We start from the raw sequence: 23,210 nt of genomic DNA on the forward strand, positions 1-23,210 counted from the left end.
CAATCACACATTTTCTTATTATGCGCCGCGCAATGGGCTTTTTCCCATTATACTATTGTGCGCCGCGTAACCAAACAATAGTGGCTCCCAATCTTCAATCTTCTTCTTAATTTTATGTTCCAACAACGAGTCAATCTAAGTCATGGGATAAGTGTCCCACTAGGCGATCTATGTTTGGACACAAACATCTGATGATCGGATATGCCGATCAACTGGAAAGATCCTAACCTAGATTGACGGTCATCGAGCGTCAATCGAGTCTGCGACTATACGGATTTGTGTAGAACACTACTCTAAGTTGTTTTTCTAAATTTGGTCAATCTAACAGCCCAAAGGCCACAACTTTGGCAAAGACTGGACAAAGGCAACTAACTTAAGTTCTGAATTGATTTTAGGAATATTCACACATCTCATGCACTTACCTTGTAAGTCCAAGTTGAGTTATTCGAGACACTATCTTGGCTCAACATCTGCGATAAACGTCAAGCCTGGTAAGACGATCATTATTCTATAATTTCATCTAACGGACCACTAACGTGCGATCTATATCCAATCTGGTGAATCTGGGCATTTTTGGGAGGAATTGGGTAGTAAGATTTCTCATGCACAATTATTAGGTTTTGGATTAGCTAAATTCATAGTGTGGCCTATTTGTGATTAGAGGAAATGGGGATTCGAATCTAATCACCATAATCAAGAACTTTAATTTAATTATGCTAGAAAGTACTCAAATTAGTAAAATATACTAAAAATAGAAAATTTTAATTTAATTATATAAGATGATTTCTAACATAATTAAAAGCATTTCCTAAGAAGACACCGAATATAGAAATCCTAACATGAAAAAGATATGTACGATCCATTGGCTACATGAAGTTGCAGAAATTTTCAATTTCAATAGGTCTATTCCGGTAATATTCTTGGTACTTTCAGTTATTAAAATATTTTTATAATTTTTATGGTAGTTTATCATGAAGTCTAATTTATCTCCATCAAATTTCATTATATTTTGAATTATAGAAAAATTCTAAAAATTTCGTAAGTACTAGTTGCCAGAAACTAATAATTTTGATACAGTTTCTAAAACGTCCTAAAATTAACCTACTTTAAGTTTTGTTTTTATTTTTTATTTATTTTTTCATGAAACTAGACTCATCAAGTTTCAATCTGGCTTTTGAATCACCTTAATCAAAACTGTGAAACAAAAGATATGAATTTTTGAAATTAGTGCACTGAAATTATTAGTTGTTGAACACTGCTACAATGTTGAACAGGAGGGTGGCGGTGGCATAGCCACATGCTGTCTAATTTTGGTTGTGGCACGCCGCTGCCGCGATGGCACCGCCAAGGACTATCCAGAGACTTTTTTTTTTTTATATGGTGGCACCATCGGGGTTGGCCCACGTTCTGAAAATTTTAAACTTCTACTATTTTGGATTGTTTTGTTGGACCCCACATCACTCCTTTTGGTCTCAAACATGCGTGAATGCATGCATGGGCATGCACTCAAATCAAGAAATCAAAAGTAATATCCAATGATGTCTAATTCCCAGTTGGCAAAAATCCAAGACATTACAGTGGGTCACATTTAGTGGTAAACTCACAAGAGTTTGAAGCTGTGAGATCTCAAGTCCGTGGAGTTGAATTGCGTACCTGAGTAAACTCTATTGGGCCCACCATGAATTTATGTGGCTTGTCTACACCATCCATCCGTTTTTCAGCTCATTTTAGGGGTTGAGCCCTAAATTGAAGCATATCCAAAGCTGAAGTGGGCCCCACCACAGGAAACAGTGGGGATAATGATGTCCATCATCAAAACTTTCCTAAAGCCCGACAGTGATATTTATTTGTCATTCAACCTGTTCATAACGTCACACAGACATGGATGAAGGGAAAACACAAATATTAGCTTGATCCAAAACCTTTGTGGACCCATTAAGATTTCAATGGCAGGCCTTTAATTTACGTTGGCTCTTGTGGTGTGGTACACTTGAGCTCTAGATATGCTTCCATTTTAGGCTCATACCCTAAAATAAATGGGTAAAATGGACAGACAGGAAGGATAAGACACAATTCTTGGTGGGCCCAATAGAGTTTACCCATTATGCAATCTGATTTCCAAGTCTGTTTGGCCCCCCTCACATCCACAGCCATTGGAGCCAAACTTTGATGTGGGCCATCCATCATGCAGGGCCCACCTTAGATGCAGGCCATTCATCATTAAGCACCAACCTTTAATGTGCACAGTCCATTATGTAAGACTCACCTTTCACATTGGTCATCCATCATGTGGAGCCCACCATCAATGTTATGGTCTATCATGTGGGACCCACCTTCAGTATCCACTGCCCATCATGTGAAGCCCGCCTTTGATGTGGATTGTCCATCATACGGGCCATCTTCAATGTGGGTTGCCCATCATGCGGGCTTGCCTTGGATGTGGACCATCCATCATGTGGGGCTCAACTTCAATGTCCATTGCCCATCTTGTGGAGCTTACCTTTGATGTATAATGGCCATTGTGGGGGCCTCACCTTTGAAGTGGATCTTCCATTATACCCACCAATTTTGGATTTGGGTTATTTATCATTAGGTGGCTATTTATCATTAGCAGCCGACCTTTGATGTAGACCATCCATTATATGGGCCCACTATAATATGAGTGATCCATCATGTGGGCCCCACCTTCCATGTGGACAGTGCATGTGGAGCTTCCTTTGATATGGAAAGAGGGTGAGAGAGAATAGTAGAAAAGTTAAAAGTTAAAAAAGCTTTAAATAAAAATAAAAATAAAAATAAATAAATAAATAAATAACTTAAAGGGTATAAGTAAACTTAAATGACTTCAAATAACAATTTAAAAAAAAAAGAAGAAAGAAACAAGTTATTTGGTGGTATCCAAACAGGCCCTTAAAATCTCTTGTTTACAAGAGATACCTCCATGTCTTTTGATTTATATTTATTTTTTGTAATTTAATTACAATAGTCAATTTAACACATATTTCACTTTCAGACACATAATAGCCACATGAGAGCGCAGTCATACAAGGTTCAACACAAAGTCACCAACCGTTGAGCCTTCCTTCCGTTTTTTTGTCTTTTTTATTTTTCCCTTTTACTTTTTTATTTTTTCTCTTTCCTTCTTTTTTTTTTCTTTTTTTTTTTTTTTTTTTTGCTTTGGGTCATATACTGAGCATAAGTTAAGCCACGGTTCAGGAAATAAAAAATAAAAAAATTTAAGAACAACAAATTCAAAGGCTTTTATGCGAACATGTGAAGTACCAAGTGCTCCAAATAAAGAGCCCAAGCAGCTCTGCAACCCCACTTCCCCCACCGCCCGGGCGTGGATGTACGGAAAATGCTTCACATACTATCCTTACTGTGCTTGTAGTTTAAAGCTTTTATATGGCAAACCCCAATTCCTAGGGCCCACCATCATCTTTATTTGAGATCCAACCTGTTAATAAGTTGACACAGACATGGAATACGGGAAAACACGAATATCAGCTTGATCGAAAACTTATGTGGCCCCAAGAAGTTTTTAATGGTAAGCGTTCAATCCCCACTCTTTTCCGTGGTGGGGTCCACTTGAGATTTGGATCTGCCTCATTCTTTGGCCCATCCCCTAAAATGATCTCTCCAAACAGTTAGACGGTGTGGATACAACACATACATCATGGCAGGGCCGACAAAACATGGTGATGTCACTTCAGTAGCTAATCCGCGTCCCCAACAAACATCAGATGTTTGATACTCAATGGTGTGCTGGTTCACATGTATTTAACCGTCCAAATAGTGGGCCCAGCAATATATGGATCATAAACCAAATTGTACTGAACTGATCCCCATCTAGCCCGCTGAACAGTGCACAGCTTCAATTCAACAAATGTCCATCAATCAATCTCGTTTTGAGGATTATAACTCATCTGGTGGGTCCCACAATCTGGACAGCTCAATTTGAGGTACATGAATGCAACGTATTGTATCATTTCAACAAGAACTCTGATGCTCTGGTAGAGCGTGATTCTTAATAAACCAAAAGCTTGCACAGATTTGATTTCTCATTGGTGGAGATATAATGGACAGCCGAGATTAAAAATAGTCAACAGTCCTCATTCAACAAATTAATGGCCCATTAATCAGAGGTTAATATACTTAACCAATCTCAAGTTTGGATGATGACCTACCTACATTGGGTCCCACAATTTGGACGGTTTAATTTTAGTTAATCGATGACATGTATCCAGTTTCTGAGTGGCCTGTCTATCAATCATCACATGCTACCATAGTATCAAAAGCTCCCCTGTAACTTTTGAGTGCATGCATATGAACCATCACACTCAGCCAAAGTATCAAACAACTTCCAGTATGAACAGCAATTAACACTCATAAGCTACACAAAGAAGATGCATATGAACCATCACACTCAGCCAAAGTATCAAACAACTTCCAGTATGAACAGCAATTAACACTCATAAGCTACACAAAGAAGACTGCAGTTATCGAAAGAACTGAAGAGAATTTGAGTATTCTGCCAATAGATTTCTCTCTATTACCTAAAACCATTCTTTCAACAAACAGAGACAATGATTTCAGATGTTAATGGGAGAAGTTTACATTGGTTTTACCTGAACCATCCATGCCTAAGATTAAAGTTTGACCTGCACGTCGACAGCAGCAGGTAGATCGAGCTGCATCAATGAATCTATGGTCTGGGCAGTCGGGTAGAAGATGTCGATGAGACGTTGGTGGGTCCGGATCTCGAAATGGAACCGTGCATCCTTGTGCACGTGCGGGGATTTGAGCACGCAGTAAATCCGTTTCTTGGTGGGAAGGGGCACAGGGCCCATGGTCTTGGCATTGGTTGACCTGGCTACGTCCATTATCTGCTTGCACGAGTCCTCTATGAAGGGCACAAAATAGGACTTCAGCTTGATTCTGATCTTCTGCTTCGGTGCCATCTGATAACAAAAGCTACCATTCTCAGACACGTAATATGCTAACTCAAAAAAAAAAAAAAAAAATACCAGAGAGAGAGAGAGTATAGATCCAGATGAAAAGGGAGGCTGATTAACCTAAATTTTTTTTATTTTTTTTGGGGGGGGGGGGGGGAAATGAAGAATTTCTAGAGAAACTATTCATGGACAGATCATGATTCTTCAAACATGCCCAGAGTGCACATTCGTATGCAGTGTCCAGTTGAGCTGCAACATTACTCTAATGAAGTAGAAATAACTCTGTTGTAGTTACCTCCCAACTCACAATGAGGGACTGGGTTCCAAGCCGCAATTATGACACTTCCAACTAGGGCTGCAACTGATTGACCCGACCCAAGTTCAGGTCAGGTTGTCAAGGTCATTGGCTCGTGTTTGGGTTGGAAAATGTCAACCTGATTTGAAGTCAGGTTGGGTTCGAGTTGAGCAAATTCGGGTTGGGTTAGATGAGGTTGGGAATAATCACATGTATTCGGGTTGGGAGGAGTCAGGTCGGGTCAGGTATAGAGGAATTCAGGTTGTGTTTGGGTTGGGTAGCTCAGGTTGAAATCTGGATCAGGTCAGGTTTCAGCCTGGGTTGGGCTTGGGTGGACCCTAAACCCAACCCCACCCTGCCCAAGTTGCATCCCTACTTCCAACTTGGACTTGAAAGCACCAAAACTGCAATTGATACTAGACACTTCGTCAATTATCTGGCAATTCAATAAGCTTCCCCTATGGTCTTCCTTTGATGTTTTAGGATGACCTTTGGTCATCCGGGTGTATCTTTTCACTAGCTGGAATAAAAAAATTGTAACCCTTCAGAAAGAAAAAATAGCACATCAGCAGACTGAGTACCATCCACTTTGGTTGATGTTGAGGTTCTTTTGGTAAATCCTAAAGTACTAAGACACCACTAAAATGCCGAATGTTCTAGCAGCATTCATTGTTGAATGAACATGTAGCTACCCGATATTTGAATTTGAATCCGACATGTCAGCTTGAATCCACAAAGACATCCTTAATCAAATTCAATGCCTATCCCAACAAGCATGTTTACAAATTAGTAATGTCACTCTCAAGGAGGCTTACATTTTGATAGATGTTGAGCAAAATCCACTAATTGGAAAATATATGACTGTTGAATTTTTAGAGGCAAGGACGGGAAGATAGCTGTGCTGAACCACAGGTATGCAGATAGAAGTCTTAGAGCATCGGGTGATTGATTTGATTCGGTCACTGGTGGACCTTAGTTGCACAAACCTTCGATGCACAGGGTATCAATGGTCTGGACCGGCACATGCGCTTTTCGGCTGGGCAGGTATTTGGGCCAGGTTGTGCATGCCTTTTAGTGCTTGGACTCAGATATAAAAGCCGGAACAATTTTGCACCGAGCTTGGGCTACCCCAGCCTAGCCTGATCCTGCCCAGGCCTATATATCTCAAATATATTAATATAGATACATACATGTATATGGGTTTTGCTAAATGGCACATGGGGTGACCTGTTGTCGATCTGAGCCATTCATTCATTCATAACTAGGAGTAAGCCATGGTACAAAAATCATGCAACTCGGGTGATCCTAAGCTTCCTCTCAATAACACGGAAATGGACAATCAAAAATGACCCAAGAAACAAAAGAGGTCCAATCATCATCTTGAATCTAAAATAACACTTTGATTTGATGATTCTAACCATGTCATTTATGGGTCGTAAACAATGGAGGTTGTAACAAATTGGCCCCATTCAAGGGGTCAGGATCATTTGATCGGCGTAATTCATGCACCATGGCTTGCTTTTTTGTGAATGAATGAATAGATCACCCTGTGTGTCATGTAAAATGTTTGGGGACATTAGCATGAAAGCAGGGATGTTAGCAAAACCCTGTGTGTGTGAGAGAGATCTTGCGAACTGTTCAATTAAAATGAATGTGTGAGATAGAGACTGAGAGCTGCTAAAAGCACTCACTCGAGTCTCTCGAAATGAGATTCGGGTCATGTGTGTACTAATGTACATGGGCTATATAGATGCATTATTGACTTGAGACTCCCATTCAAGTTCTAACTTGGACTGAAATAACTTGAGACTCCCATTCAAGTTCTAATGTCCACATTTTACTTTTACACATTTGGCATGTGCAAGTGGTCAGCTGTTGGGCCGGGCTGGTCATGGGTCAATAAACTATCATATGGGTTGGTGTTGTGGATCTTGATTAATGCGCCCCTGCCTCCCTCCCTCCCCAATCGTTTTGGGGCAACCCGCCCCCCAGGGTTGGTGGGGAAAAACAGGATCATAACGATAATCCTAAATGGATGTCTCATGTGCCTTGGGACGCCGAATCTATCGATCACTTTTTTCTTGCATTGCTCTTTTATCCAAGAAATCTGATGGTTCATTTTGCAAGCCTTTGGAAAGCAGTGGGTAATGCCACAAAAGATGGTGAACCTCCTAAAGGCTTGGCAAGGGGGCAGCCAAGGTAGCAAAAGAAGATCATAGCTTTGGTAGGCATTGTTGCTAGTAATTTTGTGAGCTGTATCGGAGGAACATCCGCGACATTGCCTCATTGCCATCTGTGGTTAATTGTTATAGTTAACATCGAGCACTTCATTGTTGAATGAGCCCAAGTTCGCAGGGCAATTCAAGAAGCTTCCCTTATGGTCTTTCTTTGATGTTTTAGGATGACCATTGGTCATCCAGGTGTATCTTTTCACTAGCTGGAATAAAAAAATTTGTAACCCTTCAGAAAGAAAAAAGAGCACATCAGCAGACTGGGTACCATCCACTTCCGTTGATGTTGAGGTTCTTTCGGTAAGTCCTAAAGGTGTATCTTTTCACTAGCTGGAATAAAACGTCAAATGTTCCAGCTGCCTGATATGTAGCTAGCCAATATTTGAATTCGAATCCGACATGTCAGCTTGAATCCCTCTCTCTGTGCAATCTCTGCCATGTGATGTCTCTGGAAACCATCTTCCCAAGTACTCCCTCTATGATGAACCATAACTACACTGATGTAATTCTATAACTGAATGATTGGTTGACATTACATGAATTGTTGATGTAAAACATCAATGGTCCTAATTCAACAAGCAAATGTTCATTAACTAGAGGATAAGATTGCTTAATCAATCTGATTGATCTACTAACCTATCCATGGTAAGTCCCTGCAACTTGTACGATTTAGTCCGAATTAGTGCAAGCCACGTATACAATTTGTGACCAAGTATTAAGTATCATACTCTCCAAGAGAAAAATGGGTCAGCAAAATGGATTTAAGTGGCAGTTGAGGGGGGGGAGTATCATTTTTAAAAATATGACCGTTAATGGGAATCCATTTTTTAAAATTTTACAACCCATCTTCAAAATGGGAATCATAAAAGAGGCAAATTTTGGGAACTGGATTCCCATGGCAATGCAGTTCCCACCCTTTCTCAGGACCCAAACACAAATTCAGCTCCTCACTAATGGAATCCATTTCCTAGGGGTTGGATTTCTAGGACCAAGACGACCCCTTATTGTCTCAATGTGTAGAGCTCCACTTTCATGTCCAAGGGAAGTTTCCATCGTCTAGATGCAGCTGTCACCTAGAACAAGTTTCCATTGGACATGAGTTTGCACAAAAATAGAATATTTGCGTCCAAGTGGTGAGCCATATTTGCTAAAGCAATGAGTTTAATTTCACAACCTCTCTCAAAATAGCTCTAGGCGATATTTCATGACTCTCAAGTCAGTTTTATTTGGTGAACTTAGCTACCAGTCAGTGCCCAACAAAAGACAATTTATATCATTTGTGACAGAGCTATTTGATCATGGATCTAACTGTTGACCTTGAAGAACCCACCCACCTCTAATCTATCATTCCTCTCAAGAATCACTTTGGAACAACGATCTTTAGCCGTACGATCAATGACCAAAAACGGAAAGTCTCAGATCATTATGACAGTAAGTTGTCTTATTCATATATCCACACTGTCCATCTTTTGGGACTAACCTCAGGTTCACCGTTGCTCTCAAGAATCACTTTGATCAGATGATATTGGCAATCCAATCAATGCCTAAAACAAAATGGACAGTCAAGATCATTTACAAAACAAATCTGATCATGCATATGCACTGTTTATCATGTGGGCCCCCACCTCTGCTTCCCTGTTCCTGTCAATCATTGCTTTAATCTGATGACCTTATTCATTTAATCAATAGGCGACAAAATGAATGGTCCAGAACATTCACGAAGAAAACTTGTCTGAACATGGATTTAGACCGTTCATCTTGTGGGCCCCACCTCTGATTTCCTTGTTACCCTCAAGAATAGCTTTGATTTGATTATCTTAGCCATCCAATCATTGCCGACAAAAGTCATGTAATCACAAATCCAGACCGTTGATCTTATGGACTCCACCCTCAATTCCTCATTCCTCTCACAAATCACTTTCATACAATGATCTTTAGCCATCCGCTTAATGACCAAAAAAGAGAAGGGAAAAATACAATATTACAATAAACTGTAATTTATGAATCTAGACCGTCCATCTTGTGGGACTCACCTCTGCCTCACCAATTCTGTCAAGAATAACTGTCGGATGATGTTAGCCATCTGATCCACATAAAAACAAAACAGATGGTCCAGAACATTACAGAATGTATCTGATCACAGACCTGAACTGCTTATCATGTGGGCGCAACCTTTGATTTGACTCTTAACCATCCAAAACGGCCCACAACTTTACAATAGAAAGTTTCATTCATGAAATTGACCATCCGTCTTGTTGGCCCATCTATGATCATGGATCAAAGGTGGGGTCCACACAGACTCAGACTATCCATCATGTAGGCCCCACAATTCTTTGATGTAGAGAGAGAGGGAGAGTCAATTCTTGAGTGAAATCGGTCCTGGCTATCTCTTTGGAGAAATAATTATGTGCATGTTTTGGAGTACAGGTAGAAATACTTCCCTAATAAATTGCATACCAAACACCTTGTTAAGATAGGATCAATTATTCATAGGAGAAATGAAAAAAATTCTAAGAACATGTTACCAAACGTGATCTTAATCATCCAACTAGTTGCATGCGAGACCTCCTCAATGATAATAAGGGCCCCGCATGGAGCTTATGAATTAAATCCAATCATCCAACGCTTACATGCCTTGCATTAGGTACCTACCAAGGTTACTTTCTCTAACATGGGCGAAACGGCTTAACATGCATAAAATCCACACCGTCAATCAGGAATAGCATCCCTTGTTTGGCCTTGATCCCAGAAATCAAGCTGATTCAACACTCAAGCAGGCCACTCCAGAAGAAGAAGAAAAAAAATCTAAAACTTCTAAATTTATGTAGTATGAACTGGGATTTTTGGGTAATTCTTTTGTCCTAAATGAGGCACGTCAGACGAATGGATTGGATGTCATATAAACACCATGGAGGGTCCAACACAAAACTTGATGCAATAGCCCCATATACCACATGTGCACACTCCATACACGTACACAAGAAAAAACCCACTTTCCTTTTTTCGTTTCTTCCTAATTTATTTATTTTTCATATTTCTATGTTAGGAAATAGGTATCATTAGATTTTATGTTGGGATTCAAATCCCTCAACAAACCCAGATCAACCCTAGGTATTAGAAATTCGGATCTAATACCACCATCAATCTATGCGCTTTGCGGAAGCACATACAACGAAGATAAAACAATCACAATAAAGCAGAATAACCAATAAAGCAATCACACACAAAACATAACGATATTTAACGTGGAAAGCCGTTGCAAGGAAAAAATCATGGCACAAAGCAACAGAAATCCACTATAATCAAAACCTTAGAGTTATACACCACTCACCTTCTTCTATTACAAATGTACCCGATCTCCCAATGCGATGCGCAACCCTTGGAAAACCCTTCACAAGCCCTTACAAGTATCGAAAACTCTCTTACCTCATGAAAACCCTCACCCTTAGAGAGAACGCTCGTTAGAATTCAAGCCCTAATTGCAGATTAGGCTTAAATGGCCCGATTTGCACAACTCTACGTAACAAGTCTGATCCGACCGATCATAACCTTCGACCGAACCGAATCGACCCGACTGGAATTTCGATCGAACCGAAAACGACCAAAACATCACAGCGAGCAACTTGAGAATTCTTCAATTTTCGGTCGAACCAAAAATGGCTTCAGTGGAACTGAACCTGAACTTCTCTATACAACAGATTGGCAAAATCCAAGACACCCTGCACAACATCTTGTTTAAGCACTTTTTTCTTTTAGATATCCTTATGTTAGGAAACAAGTATTATTAGTTTTTCTTGTTTAAGGGTTTTCTTATTTTAGAGATCTTAGTTGGTAAGGAATCCTATTTTTAGATTCCTTAAATTATGTTAGAGATTTTTCGAAGAGGAAACCTTGTAAACACTCATTATAAAAAAAGGCACAGGCCATATAGAATAAAACATAGTAAAATGTTATTTTCTCTGAACAAGTTCTCTTGTTTCTCTATGGTAGTGTATTGATTTGGGGGGAAGTCGCTACTACTAGTATAAGACTAGAGGACTGTTGAGCTTGCTCACACTCATTACATCTTTTCTTGTATGTGATTCAAACTTTCAATCTGGTACGTTGAACTTCATTGCAATTAGTTTCTTCCTTGATCTAGTTGCATTATTTATTTTTTATTTCTCCTTCAATTTTCTATGCTCTTCCTCATCTTCTTTCCACAAATTATGTCTCCCAATTTTCATTGCAAACTTACCCTCAATTCCCTAAACCAGCCTATTAATTCAGCCCTTCCACCATAGACCACAAACAACCTCCATTTCACTTAAGCCATCACCATATCTCTATCTCAAATAGTACCAAACCTTGCCCGTTGTTCAACTAGTAAACAATCCATAATCGATCACACACCCAACCTTTCCATTACCTATATCAAAAAATAATAATAATAAATAAATAAATAAAAATCAAAACCATTCTCACATACTTTGCATAAACCTGTTGTCATATGAGTGCCAGAAGAGGGAAGACTTAACAATCGTGGGATGGCTACTAAACCTCAAGATAGGACTGTATCGACCTTGCAACAAGTAGTAAATTTGATAACAAAATAATATAGGGCATTTTCACACTGAGCTCGAGTGAGGTTGCCTCTGGGATGCAGACATGCAGGGGCACACTCGGGGTGGGTGGCCCGTGTGAGGTGTGTGGCTCATGTGAGGCGGGCCCCATCCGTGTGAAGCGGGTGGCTCGTTGGAAGCAGAACCCATGTGAAGTGGGGCCCACGAGGGGGGTTTGGCCAAGGTCATAACTCATGCGATGTGGGGCCTGGACTATGAGATAAACGGATTAATTCGCCATGCTCTATCAATTCGAGCTTTTAGAGCAAGTGGTTAATTGTCCTGCATTAAAGTGATATCAAAGCAGGAGGTCTCGTGTTCGAGATTCCTCACGGGGGTGATTAATGCAAGGGTATTTTCATATTGGGCTCAGGCGGGGTTGCCTGTGGAATGCAAGGGCACACTCAAGGTGGGCGGCTCGTGTGAGGCAAGTGGCTCGTGTGAGGCAGGGCCCATCCTTGTGAAGCGGAACCCATGTGAAGTAGGGCCCACGAGGGGGGTTTGGTCGAGGTCCTAACCCATGCAATGTGGGGCTTGGGCTATGAAATAAAGGAATTAATTCGTCATGCTCTATCAGTTTGAGATTTTAGAGCAATTGGTTAATTGTCCTGCATCACGAAACAATTGGACGATATGAAGGCTCATTTCACAACCAAAGTAGATACTCTAGAAGGACAGGTTATTGTTCTGAAAGAAGCAAGAAAGGGAATCAATTTGAACCATCAAATATCTATAGATGACCTTGAAGGAGATTTAGAATTCAGAAATGTTAATCCAAGGCAAGTTGGCCGAAATGGTGATTTCCATGAAGAGTATGATCCGAGATATGGAATCCAACCTTGCTACACGCGGCTGGGAACAAGAGGAACAAACAAGCTCCAACAAGATTATCCAAATTATCCTAATGGAGGGAGGAATGTTCACACTGTGGATCCTGACAAACATGTCAAGATTGAAATATTGGATTACAGTGGTAACCTACACCCCAAGGTGTTCAAAGTGAATGGAGTGGTATTTCCATTCGTACAAAATGGAGGAAGCAGTCAAACTACATTTTGCTACCCTAAAATTTAAGGGTGTGGCCAGGACTGGTGGTAAGTTGTCGAAGAAGACATAGTGATGCTGCTTTCCTCTCATAGGCAATTGATGAAGGTGAGATTGAAGCAAAGGCTTCTCCTACTAAATTATGAAATGATTTCCTTCCAGGATCTCCTAACACTATAACAGACAATATAACTATGAAAATAACAAGACTAACACACACCGTTATTATGACTTAATGACCACCCAATGGAGAAAAAAAAAACAGCAACAAGTGGTGCGTTATTGCAATGGACTACAATTCGATATTCAAAGAGAATCGGTGACTGTTCGACCAATAGTGTGGACAAAGCGTATCGGATGCCCCGAAAATTATAGGAGCAAAAGTAGGTGACAAGACACAATAGCCTTCAAGTCGGAGGCTACGCATCCACCCACCCTACTGTTAGTGGCTCCACATCGCATTTGCGACCAATCGCGTCCAGCGGTAATTTTCCTTGGGATTACAAAATTGGCTAGAACTCCTTCCTCTAATCCTCTTTCTCAAAGCAGTCACGCAAAGTGGAAGTCTGTTGCGGCAACTCAAGGGAGAATGGCAAATACTTGTTTCAAGTGTGGTGATCATGGACATTATGCGACAAAGTGTCACTCTCACAATTTATAGCTTTGCGAGGGACAACAAAGTGAATGGTAGAAAGAGAACTTTGTTGTAGACCAAGTGGAAGGTGAACATGAAAGCAATCTAGGAGATGACGATAAGGAACCCGAGAAACACATAGTTGACCTTACGAGAAATAACTTATCGTTAGTGGTCAGGAGGATTCAAAATGGCACCAAAAGAGGAGGCCCAAGAAGACTAGCATTGTATGGTGTAAAGGTTGCCAAAGTCATTATTGACAAGGGCAGCAATATGAATGTGGCCTTGCAAAGCATGGTGGACAAACTAAAGCTGAAAACTCACATGCATCCCAAGCCATACAAGATTGCATAGGTGAATGGCATGTTCATCTCCGTGATTAGGTGGTACTCAGTGAACTTCTCATTGGCCCGTTACGAAGAATCACTTTGGTGTGACATTATTCCAATAAAAGTCGCACGCATATTGATAAAGTACCTATGGGTATACATCAAAGATGTGACAAACCCTATAAGCAAGGTATTCCGTAACACAGTAATGGTGGCCATAACGGTCACCACCATTACCTTTACGATACGAGGTGTAACGGCCGTCATGGGGGCCATAACGACTGTTATGCTCTCTCTCTCTCTCTCATTGGGAAAAAAAATCCCGAAAAACCTATATCGGCCCCGTAACGGTCATGAACCATTATGGGGCTGTTACAGCCTTTACAAGGGGGCGTAAGGAGCCATTATGGGGGTTGTAACGGCCTTCACAGGTCATTTTTTCTGTAACAGTTATTATAGCCTTTACAACCTCGTAACATGTAATAGTTGCCACGGTAACCTTTACGTAACGGTCTTTATGGCACACCATGCTTAGGAGGGATGACGAACCCAAAGAGGCAAAGTCGACTTCCACAGTGTAGAGTATAGCCTGATTCGTGGAGGAAAGTTGGAAACGAGGAATCATGAGATGCTCTAATAGGAAATAAGATGGATGCAACTGGTGATGTTTTTGTCTAACCACCTGAGATTCAGGACATTGTCCCAATTTCAGAATTTGGTCCCTAACAAACTATCTAGTGAGCTTCCACTCATGCACGACATTTAGAACGAGAATGATTTGGTACCCAGAGATTCAAGACATTCCATCCCAATTTTAGGATTTAGTCCCTGACAAACCGTCCAATGAGCTTTCACCCATCTGTAACATACAGCACACGATTGATTTGGTACCCAGAGCACCATTACCAAATTTTCCAACATAGAATAAACCAGACAAAGCATGCAGAGCTTCATCAATAGGTAGAGGAATTGCTGGCCAAGGGTTTCATTCGTGAATCGTGATAACCTCAGCCCGTATGGCATGCTGGCGTTGTTGACACCAAAGAAGGATGATAGTTGGTGGATTTGTGCTGATAGTCGCGTCATCAACAAGATGATAAGGTACCATTCTCCAATTCCAAACCTTAATGACACGCTAGACAAATAGTGAATGCTACAATCTTTTCGAAAATTGATTTGCAAAGTTAGTATAACCATATAAGAATTCATCCTAGGGATGAATGTAAGACCACTTTTAAAACAAAGGATAGATTGTACAAGTGGCTAGTCATGCTTTTTGGCTTGCAAAGGCACCTAGTACGTTCATGCAGGTGACACAAATTCTACGACCATTCATTGGCAAGTTCGTTGTTATATACTTTAACAACATCCTCATCTATAGTCGTTCACAAAAAGATCATATGATCCATCTTTGCCAGGTGATGAGTGTATTACGCCGTGAGAAACTCTCAATTTGAAGAAGTGTACATTCATGAATTCCACGTGGTTTTTCCAAGATCAGTCATTTCAACAAAAGGCGCGGAGGTTTATCCTGAAAAGATAAGGGTTCTTATCGACTGGCTTACTCCCATGAATATTCATGAGGTTCGCAGTTTTCACAGGCTTGAGACGTTTTACAAAGGTTTATCAGGAAATTTAGTTCCATAATGGCGCCCATTACTGAATGTATGAAGGTCATTCCATTTGAGTGGATCAAAGCAGCAATAAAGGCATTTCGAAGAATCAAACGAAAAATGATGAAAGCTCCAGTTCTTAGGCTTCTTAATTTTGAAAAGATATTTGAAGTTGCCTGTGATACATCACATATAGGCATAAGAGATGTCCTCAATTGGGAAGGACATCTAGTGACCTTTAATGAAAAAATCAATGAAACAAAGTAGTATTCTACATGTGATGTGGAGTTTTACGCTATTGTACAAGCTTTGAAACGTTGGTGCCGCTACCTCATTCATCGGGAGTTTGTGCTCTATTCTAATCACAAGGCGTTGTGTTATTTAAATTCTTAAAAGAAGTTAAGGCACGCTAAGTGGAATGCTTATGCTCAGGAGTTCACATTCAACCTAATGCCCTCGGTCGATGCTAGAAGCTAAGGAAGTAAACGCCCTCAGTCGAATATCACGCATATTGTCTACAATATCAGTCTTTGTTGTTGGGTTCGAGAAACCTAAAACAGATTATGCAGCGGATGATGATTTTGGGAAGGTATTTTCAACACTCTCTGCTAGCTTAGGCACTAAGTACTATAAAACCTGCACGACAGCCTGCATTGCCTCAGATAAGGTCATCCTTGTGTGATATTTTCTCGGTTTGTGGTGATCAGTTCGTGTGGGCTCCTTGCAGCATGGATATATGTCAAAAGAAGAGATATCAAGGTTGTTTGCTTTGCTGATTCTTCTAAAGAACGTGGTCCCTTTGCCTCATGATGGAGATTCGATGGTCTAGAATGTTCATAGTTCGGGTCAGTTCTCTATTCGATCTTTTTCCAAGTTAATAGGTGGCTTGCATCATACTAGATATTTTCCTTATCAATTGTGTTTCTCATGTAAAGATAGTTAATTATGTCGATCTCTCCTCTTTTTTTAGTTGGAAAGTTGGGTTGTATTCTTTCACATGTTTTGGCGTGCTTCTTAATAAAATTATTGTTCTCTGGAGAAAAAAAAAAAGTTAAAGGTTTTTCAAAGAGGAAACCTTGTAAACACTCATTACAAAAATTGATTAGACCCTATGGAATAAAACACAGTTGAATGATATTTTCTTTAAGCAAGTTCTCTTGTTTCTTTACGATATTGTGTTGACCAGGGGATGTGGTGATCTCTGGTATAAGACTAGAGGATTGTTGAGGTTGCTCACAGTTAGAGCTATACACGAGCCAAGCTAGCTCGAAAAGCTCACTCGGATTGGCTCTTTTAGCTCGGTTTGACTTGGCTTGAACGACAACTCGAGGCGAACCAAGCTTCATATGACCCAGCCCATTTGAAAACGAGCCGAAGTAAAGCAGAGTGGAGCCTGACTCAGCTCGGTTCAAAGCTTGATTCCAAGCTTGGTTAGCTCGAGCTTGGCTCGACTCATATATATATATATATATATATAGTGAGAGAGGTATGCTCACCTACGCACCATTGCACACATGTCATGGGCCGAAAATCCAAACAGTCCATGTGATGCAACAGCCCATGAAACCCCCAGGGATCAATTTTCACCCTAATCCAAAACTCTAGTGGATAATAGCAAAGAGAGATGCAAATCAAGGAAGGAAACTATTTTCTTTTTCCATGGCCCACAAAAGTTTTGGATCAGGGTAAAAGTTGAGCCCTAGGGGTTTCATGGGGTGTTGCATCCCGTGGACCATTCAGATTTTGGGCTCACATCACGTGTAATGAGTTCTCAAAAAATTCTGCAACTGGCTCAAATATAATATATATATATATATATATATATATATATATATTAGAGCTGGGCATAATCCGACCCGATTCGATCCGAACCAAAGGCCAGGATCAGGTCAAATAGAGTAGGCCCGCTTAGATCCGACCTTACATTGAGTCGAGTTCGGATCAATGGCCAATCCGAACCAATCTGATCTGATCCGCACAACGTTCATTCGACATTGTTTCCTGTAATGTTGTCCACTTGAGATTGGGATATACCTCATTTTTGGTTTAATACCATAAAATGATCTAGAAAAATAGATGGACAACATGGATGAAATAAATACATCATGGTGGGGTCCACAAAGCACCGACCACTATGGTCCCAGAGGGAGTAGCCAGCGTCTCCTCTCAGTTGACGCCTCGAGCACCGAGTCCTGACACTGACACTGTTACAATGAAATCAGATTGTATACTGAGTTACTCAGTACACTCTTATCATACTGAGTAAACTCTGTTGGGCCCACCGTGAATGCATGTGGTTTATCCACGTCGTCCATCCGCTTTTAAAGATCATTTTAGGCGTTGAGACCAAAATTGAAGTATATCCACACCTCAACTGGACCATACCACATGAAATAGTGGAAGTATTGATTTCCACCGTTGAAACCTTTCTAAGGCACGCAGTGATGTATAATTTTCATCCAACCTGTTCATAAGATCAAACAGAAATGGATGAAGGGAAAAAAAACAAATATCAGTTTGATCTAAAACTTCTGCAGCCCCTAAGAACTTTTCAACGGTAGAAGTTCAATTCACACTGTTTACGTTGGTGTGGTCCATTTGATCTTTTTATAGGCTTCATTTTTGGGCTAAAGCCCTAAAATTATCTGGAAAAATGGATGAACGGGTTGGATAAAATGCATGAATGAAGGTGGGCCCCACAGAGTTTACTTAGTACGCTTAGGGTACTAAGTTAGTACGCAATCTGCTTCCTATCACACTGACACTAGTGTATTGACTGATGGGTAGGTGTGCCATGCACCAGCTGATGTATTGACGTCAGCAAGTTCTGTGGGTCCCATCATGAGGTATGTGTTATATCAAAACCGTCCATCCATTTGGCGTGCTCGTCTTAAGGCTTGAGCCGAAAAATAAGACAGATCTAAAGATCAAGTGGACCACACTGCAAAAAGCAACGGGGGGGTTGAACGTCTACCATTGAAACTCTTTTAGGTATCACAGAAGTTTCGGATCAATATGAAATTTGTTTTTCCTCTTCACCCATGTAGTTGTGACCTTATTAACAAATTGGATGGAAAATAAACGTTATGGTGGGCCCTACGAATTTTTTAACTGTGAAAATCATTATCCTTGGTGTGGTCCATTTGAGCTTTGGATATGATTCATTTTTTCCCTAATGCTTTAAAATGATCTCGAAAAATGGATGAACGGTATGGATATAATAAATACATCATTGTGGGGCCATGTAACTTTGATCACCTTTAAACCGTTCGTACAACTTGGAGTGTCGGCGCTGTCTTTGCACGACACATATCTACACAAGTTTGACCTGATCCGAACAAAGGCCAACTCGATCGACTTGGTATCTTTGACTGAGTCGGACTCGGTTCAGGTCAGTCCAGTCAAGATCCGGCTCGGATCAAGTCAAGCCCGCTGGACTTGGTCCCGAGTCAGATCGAGTTCGGATTAGAGTTTTGACAGTACCGGATCGAGTCGAGTTGGACCTAACTCGGTCCGACTCAACTCGATGCCCACCTATATATATATATATATATATATATATATATATATATATATATATATATATATATATATATATATATATAACTAAAACTATTATCAGTGTATTGAAACAGCCCCTAAAGGTATCCAAGGAGTAGCCCTAATATTTCGCTCTCTCTCTCTCTCTCTCTCTCTCTCTCAAAAACAAGGTACCTCTAAATTTAATCCTTGATTATTATTTTTTATGTAATTGGTTGAAAATAGGAAAACCCAAAATCCCAAAATTGAGATTTGGAGTTTTGAATTTATGATTTGCAAATTGAAAAGTTTGGGGGTTGGGTTGGGTTGGATTGGGGCTGGGAGCTTGAATGGTAAGCTCGAGGACGAGATAGAGCTCAAGGGGAGCACGGACGAGTCAAGTCAATCTCCAATGGTAAGCTCAAGGGCGAGCTCGAGCTTGAGGAGAGCACGGACAAGTCAAGCCAAACTTGGCCCACCTCGACTCGGCTCGATGTACATCCCTACTCACAGTCATTGAATCCTTTCTCGTGTGATTAGAACTTTCAATTTGTTATGTTGAACTTCATTGCAATTTAGACTTCCTTGATCTAGTTGCATTAAAACTAATGGTGCGTGTTCCATTCCAACTGTTTCTTGGTGTGGCCAACTTGAGTTATGGGTTATCATGATTTTAACATGAGACAGCGTACCTGATGGGCAAATTGGATGTCATGAAAGAAATATCAATGTAGCTCTCAGTTTTCAAAAGTAATCCCAGTAAGCACCTAGCATGAGGTAAGCTAGCACGGTTGTGTGTGTGTGTGACATTGCATGCGTGTGTGGTTGCATGTGTGTTGTGAAATATGTTGGAAAAACGAAAATTTAAAAAAATAATAACAATAAAGAAAAAAATTATTTCTTTTAAACACTAGGCCGAATCATGTATAAATACGATGTCCTTAAAGCGTGATTAGCCCCTTTATCAATTACCGATGGCGTATAGGCGAATTGCTTCCAGGATAAGACAAGCCTTCTATCTAGATCCTGCGTGCAACAATCACGAAGGGTCTACTTGGGAACTTTTCAACGCAGTTGATCATCTGGCAGACTAGATTAGCGGTCGTCTAATAATATTCTTAAAAGGAGAAGGTTTTCGGTGAGATCTGATGGTCTGGATGAGATCTGTTGGAGTTGATTGATTCTTGACCGGAATGGTCTAGTTTATATAGGCACCAGGGAAGTGGATCGTTGCTAGGTGGTCATCAATGGTTCAAAACGTTTGAAAAACGTTTCTAACCATTAATATTTAATTTGCGCCATTTCAGATCTAATACAAAAGATTTGACTGTTGGATCATCAAAGCCCGTCCATTTTTAGACCGTTGTGGCTTTTAAGGCTGCCAGTCGTTCTCAAAACGGCTGACGGTTTTGGATCCATAGATCCGACCGTTTTCAATAGCCTATAAACCAAGGCTCATCTCACACCCCCTGCGCTGCGATCGCACCGTCTCGCGACGGTTCGCGTAAGGTGCAAAATGCACCATTTAACGCCACTACAGCCACAATGCCCACGCCTTCGCCCATGCCCAAGCCCGAGCGCGTGCATGCGTTCCAGTGCGTAGCACTGGAACACGCAACCCGAGCATCTCAACCTCCAGATCTCCAAGTAAGAATACTACACACCTCCACATATAAAGCACAAAACATCTTTCCACCTTTCCAATGTGGGACTAAAGAAAACCGCACTTTTCATTTGAAAATTTTCAACATTGTTTTGGCGGAAAAATGAAAATTTCAAATATTTGATTTTTTCAAAACCAAAATTTCAACAATCCCCCACTTGGTTTTTAAAAACAAACAATAAAATTTTGCTAGAGATAAAGGACAGCTATTATGTATAAAGAAAGATATCTCACAATTTGAATCTTTCCTTTAGTGCAAGTATTTTAAAGTTTTGTCGAAATTACTGGTTGCCGCAGCTTTGAACCAGTTATTTATAAACGACATAACCGAAGATACTACACACATAGTAACATCTGTGTTATGAGAGTTCATTTACATTACTCGCTTAGCACTTTTAATGGCCATGTGCTTATCCCGTTTCATAAACGATCACGAAAGAACTCTAACTCTCATGAGAAGGAGCACTACTTCTACGTTCATATAGGTGAAATCCTTCCAGTGTTTTCGTTACTTAAAACACTTGTCCCATTGACTGTCTTTAAGAGTTCCAAAACCCAACCCTTTAGTTGTAACGGCCAGCACTTTTCATCCTGGATGAGGTTATTTTTAGATTTAGTGCTGAAACTTTTCATATATCAATGATTTTCTTTTACCCATTGAACCCAATTTTTAGAGATTTTCTAACTTTGGGTTGAATTTCTATCAGTGGTGGAACTTTGATTGAAGAGTTTCAACCACATCCCTTTATATGTTGTCCTTACTACTTCTCTCGTTAGAGGTTTAGTAAAGGGATCAGCTAAATTATTGCTTGACTTCACAAATGAGATCGCAATGATTTCATCATGAATCAATTACCTCATATAGTCATATCTCAAACTTATGTGTCTGGACTTCCTATTATACGTACCATTGTAGGCTCTCGCTAGAGTAGCTTCACTGTCACAATGAAGTGAAACAACCGGTATAGGCTTCGCATAGAATGGGATTTCTAATAAAAGATCCCTCAACCACTCAGCCTCTTTGCCAGTTGCAGCCAATGCTATGAACTCAAATTCCATTGTCGAGTGCGTTATGCAAGTTTGTTTCTTGGATCCCAAGATACAGCTGCACCTCTTAAGGTGAATATCCACCCTGTTGTGTACTTGTTGTCCCCTGCACTCGATATCCAACTTGCATCGGTATATCCTTCCAACGCAACCACAAATTCCGAGTAGAATAGCCTTAGTTCTTTGGTTTCTTTTAGATAACCTAGAACTCTACTTATAGGCTATAGCTTTTCAATGTTCTACACTTGGATCACTAGTAAACCTACTTAGTTTACTCACATCATATGCTATATCCGGCACTGTGCATTGCATAGCATACATAAAACTGCATATAGCACTAGCATACTCTAGTTATGCAACTGTTCTTCCATTGTTTTCCTTTAATTTGATACTTTGATCAAATGGGGTTTTTGCCTCTTTGATTTTCAAGTGGTTAAACTTGTTCAAAATCTTTTCAATATAATGAGACTGGCACAATGCATAACCCCACTATGCTTTTTAATTTTGATACCTAATATAGTATTCACTTGTCCAAGATCCTTCATTTTGAAAACGGATAAAAAAAACCTCTTTGTTTTGGTTACACCTTCCATTTTGTTGCTGATTATTAACATATCATATACATATAAACATATGATTATAACATAATCATTACAAACTTTTGAGTATATACATTTATCAACAATGCTATGTACAAAACCATAAGATAGTACTTTAGAACCAAACTTATCATACCACTATTTTGGTGCTTGTTTTAATCCATACAAAGACTTGACAAGTCTACACACTTTTCTTTCATTTCCTGGTAGAACAAACTCTTCCGGTTGCTCCATATATACCTCCTCATCGAGGTCACCATTCAGAAATGTTGTCTTCACGTCCATTTGATGAATATGAAGATAATGTATAGATGCTAAAGTGAATAAATTCCTAATCGATGTTATTTTAGCCACTGGTGTATATGTGTCAAAATAATCGATTCCTTCTTTCTGTCGGAAACCCTTGGCAACTAATCTTGCCTTAAAGGATTATATTGTACCATCAATGTAATATTTCTTCTTAAATACCCACAAACACCCCATAGCTTTAGAACCTGGAGGTAGATCCACCAGTTCCAATGTTCGGTTTGATATAATCGAATCCATTTCATCATTAATAGCATCTTTCCAAAAAGCGTAGTCTCTTGAAGTCATAGCTTCACTAAAGGTTTTAGGTTCATCATTTATAGTTAAAACCATAGGTATTTTCCTAATGACCTTCTCTCTATCACCCTCTGCAA

The 23,210-nt window shown here is 40.1% G+C and overlaps 1 protein-coding gene across 1 annotated transcript in view; it reads right to left on the bottom strand.

Moving 5' to 3' along the window:
- Positions 1–4,512: 4,512 nt before the first annotated feature.
- The window catches only part of LOC131229006 (small ribosomal subunit protein uS10c), a 30,527-nt gene continuing 11,829 nt past the window's right edge, over positions 4,513–23,210 (bottom strand). Inside the window, exon 3 of the mRNA XM_058224859.1 lies at positions 4,513–4,961. Coding sequence (XP_058080842.1) covers positions 4,650–4,961 — 312 coding nt within the window. The 3' untranslated portion in view covers positions 4,513–4,649. The remainder of the gene's footprint in view (positions 4,962–23,210) is intronic.

The sequence above is a fragment of the Magnolia sinica genome, chromosome 16 (genome assembly GCF_029962835.1).
Source record: "Magnolia sinica isolate HGM2019 chromosome 16, MsV1, whole genome shotgun sequence".
NCBI lineage: Eukaryota > Viridiplantae > Streptophyta > Magnoliopsida > Magnoliales > Magnoliaceae > Magnolia > Magnolia sinica.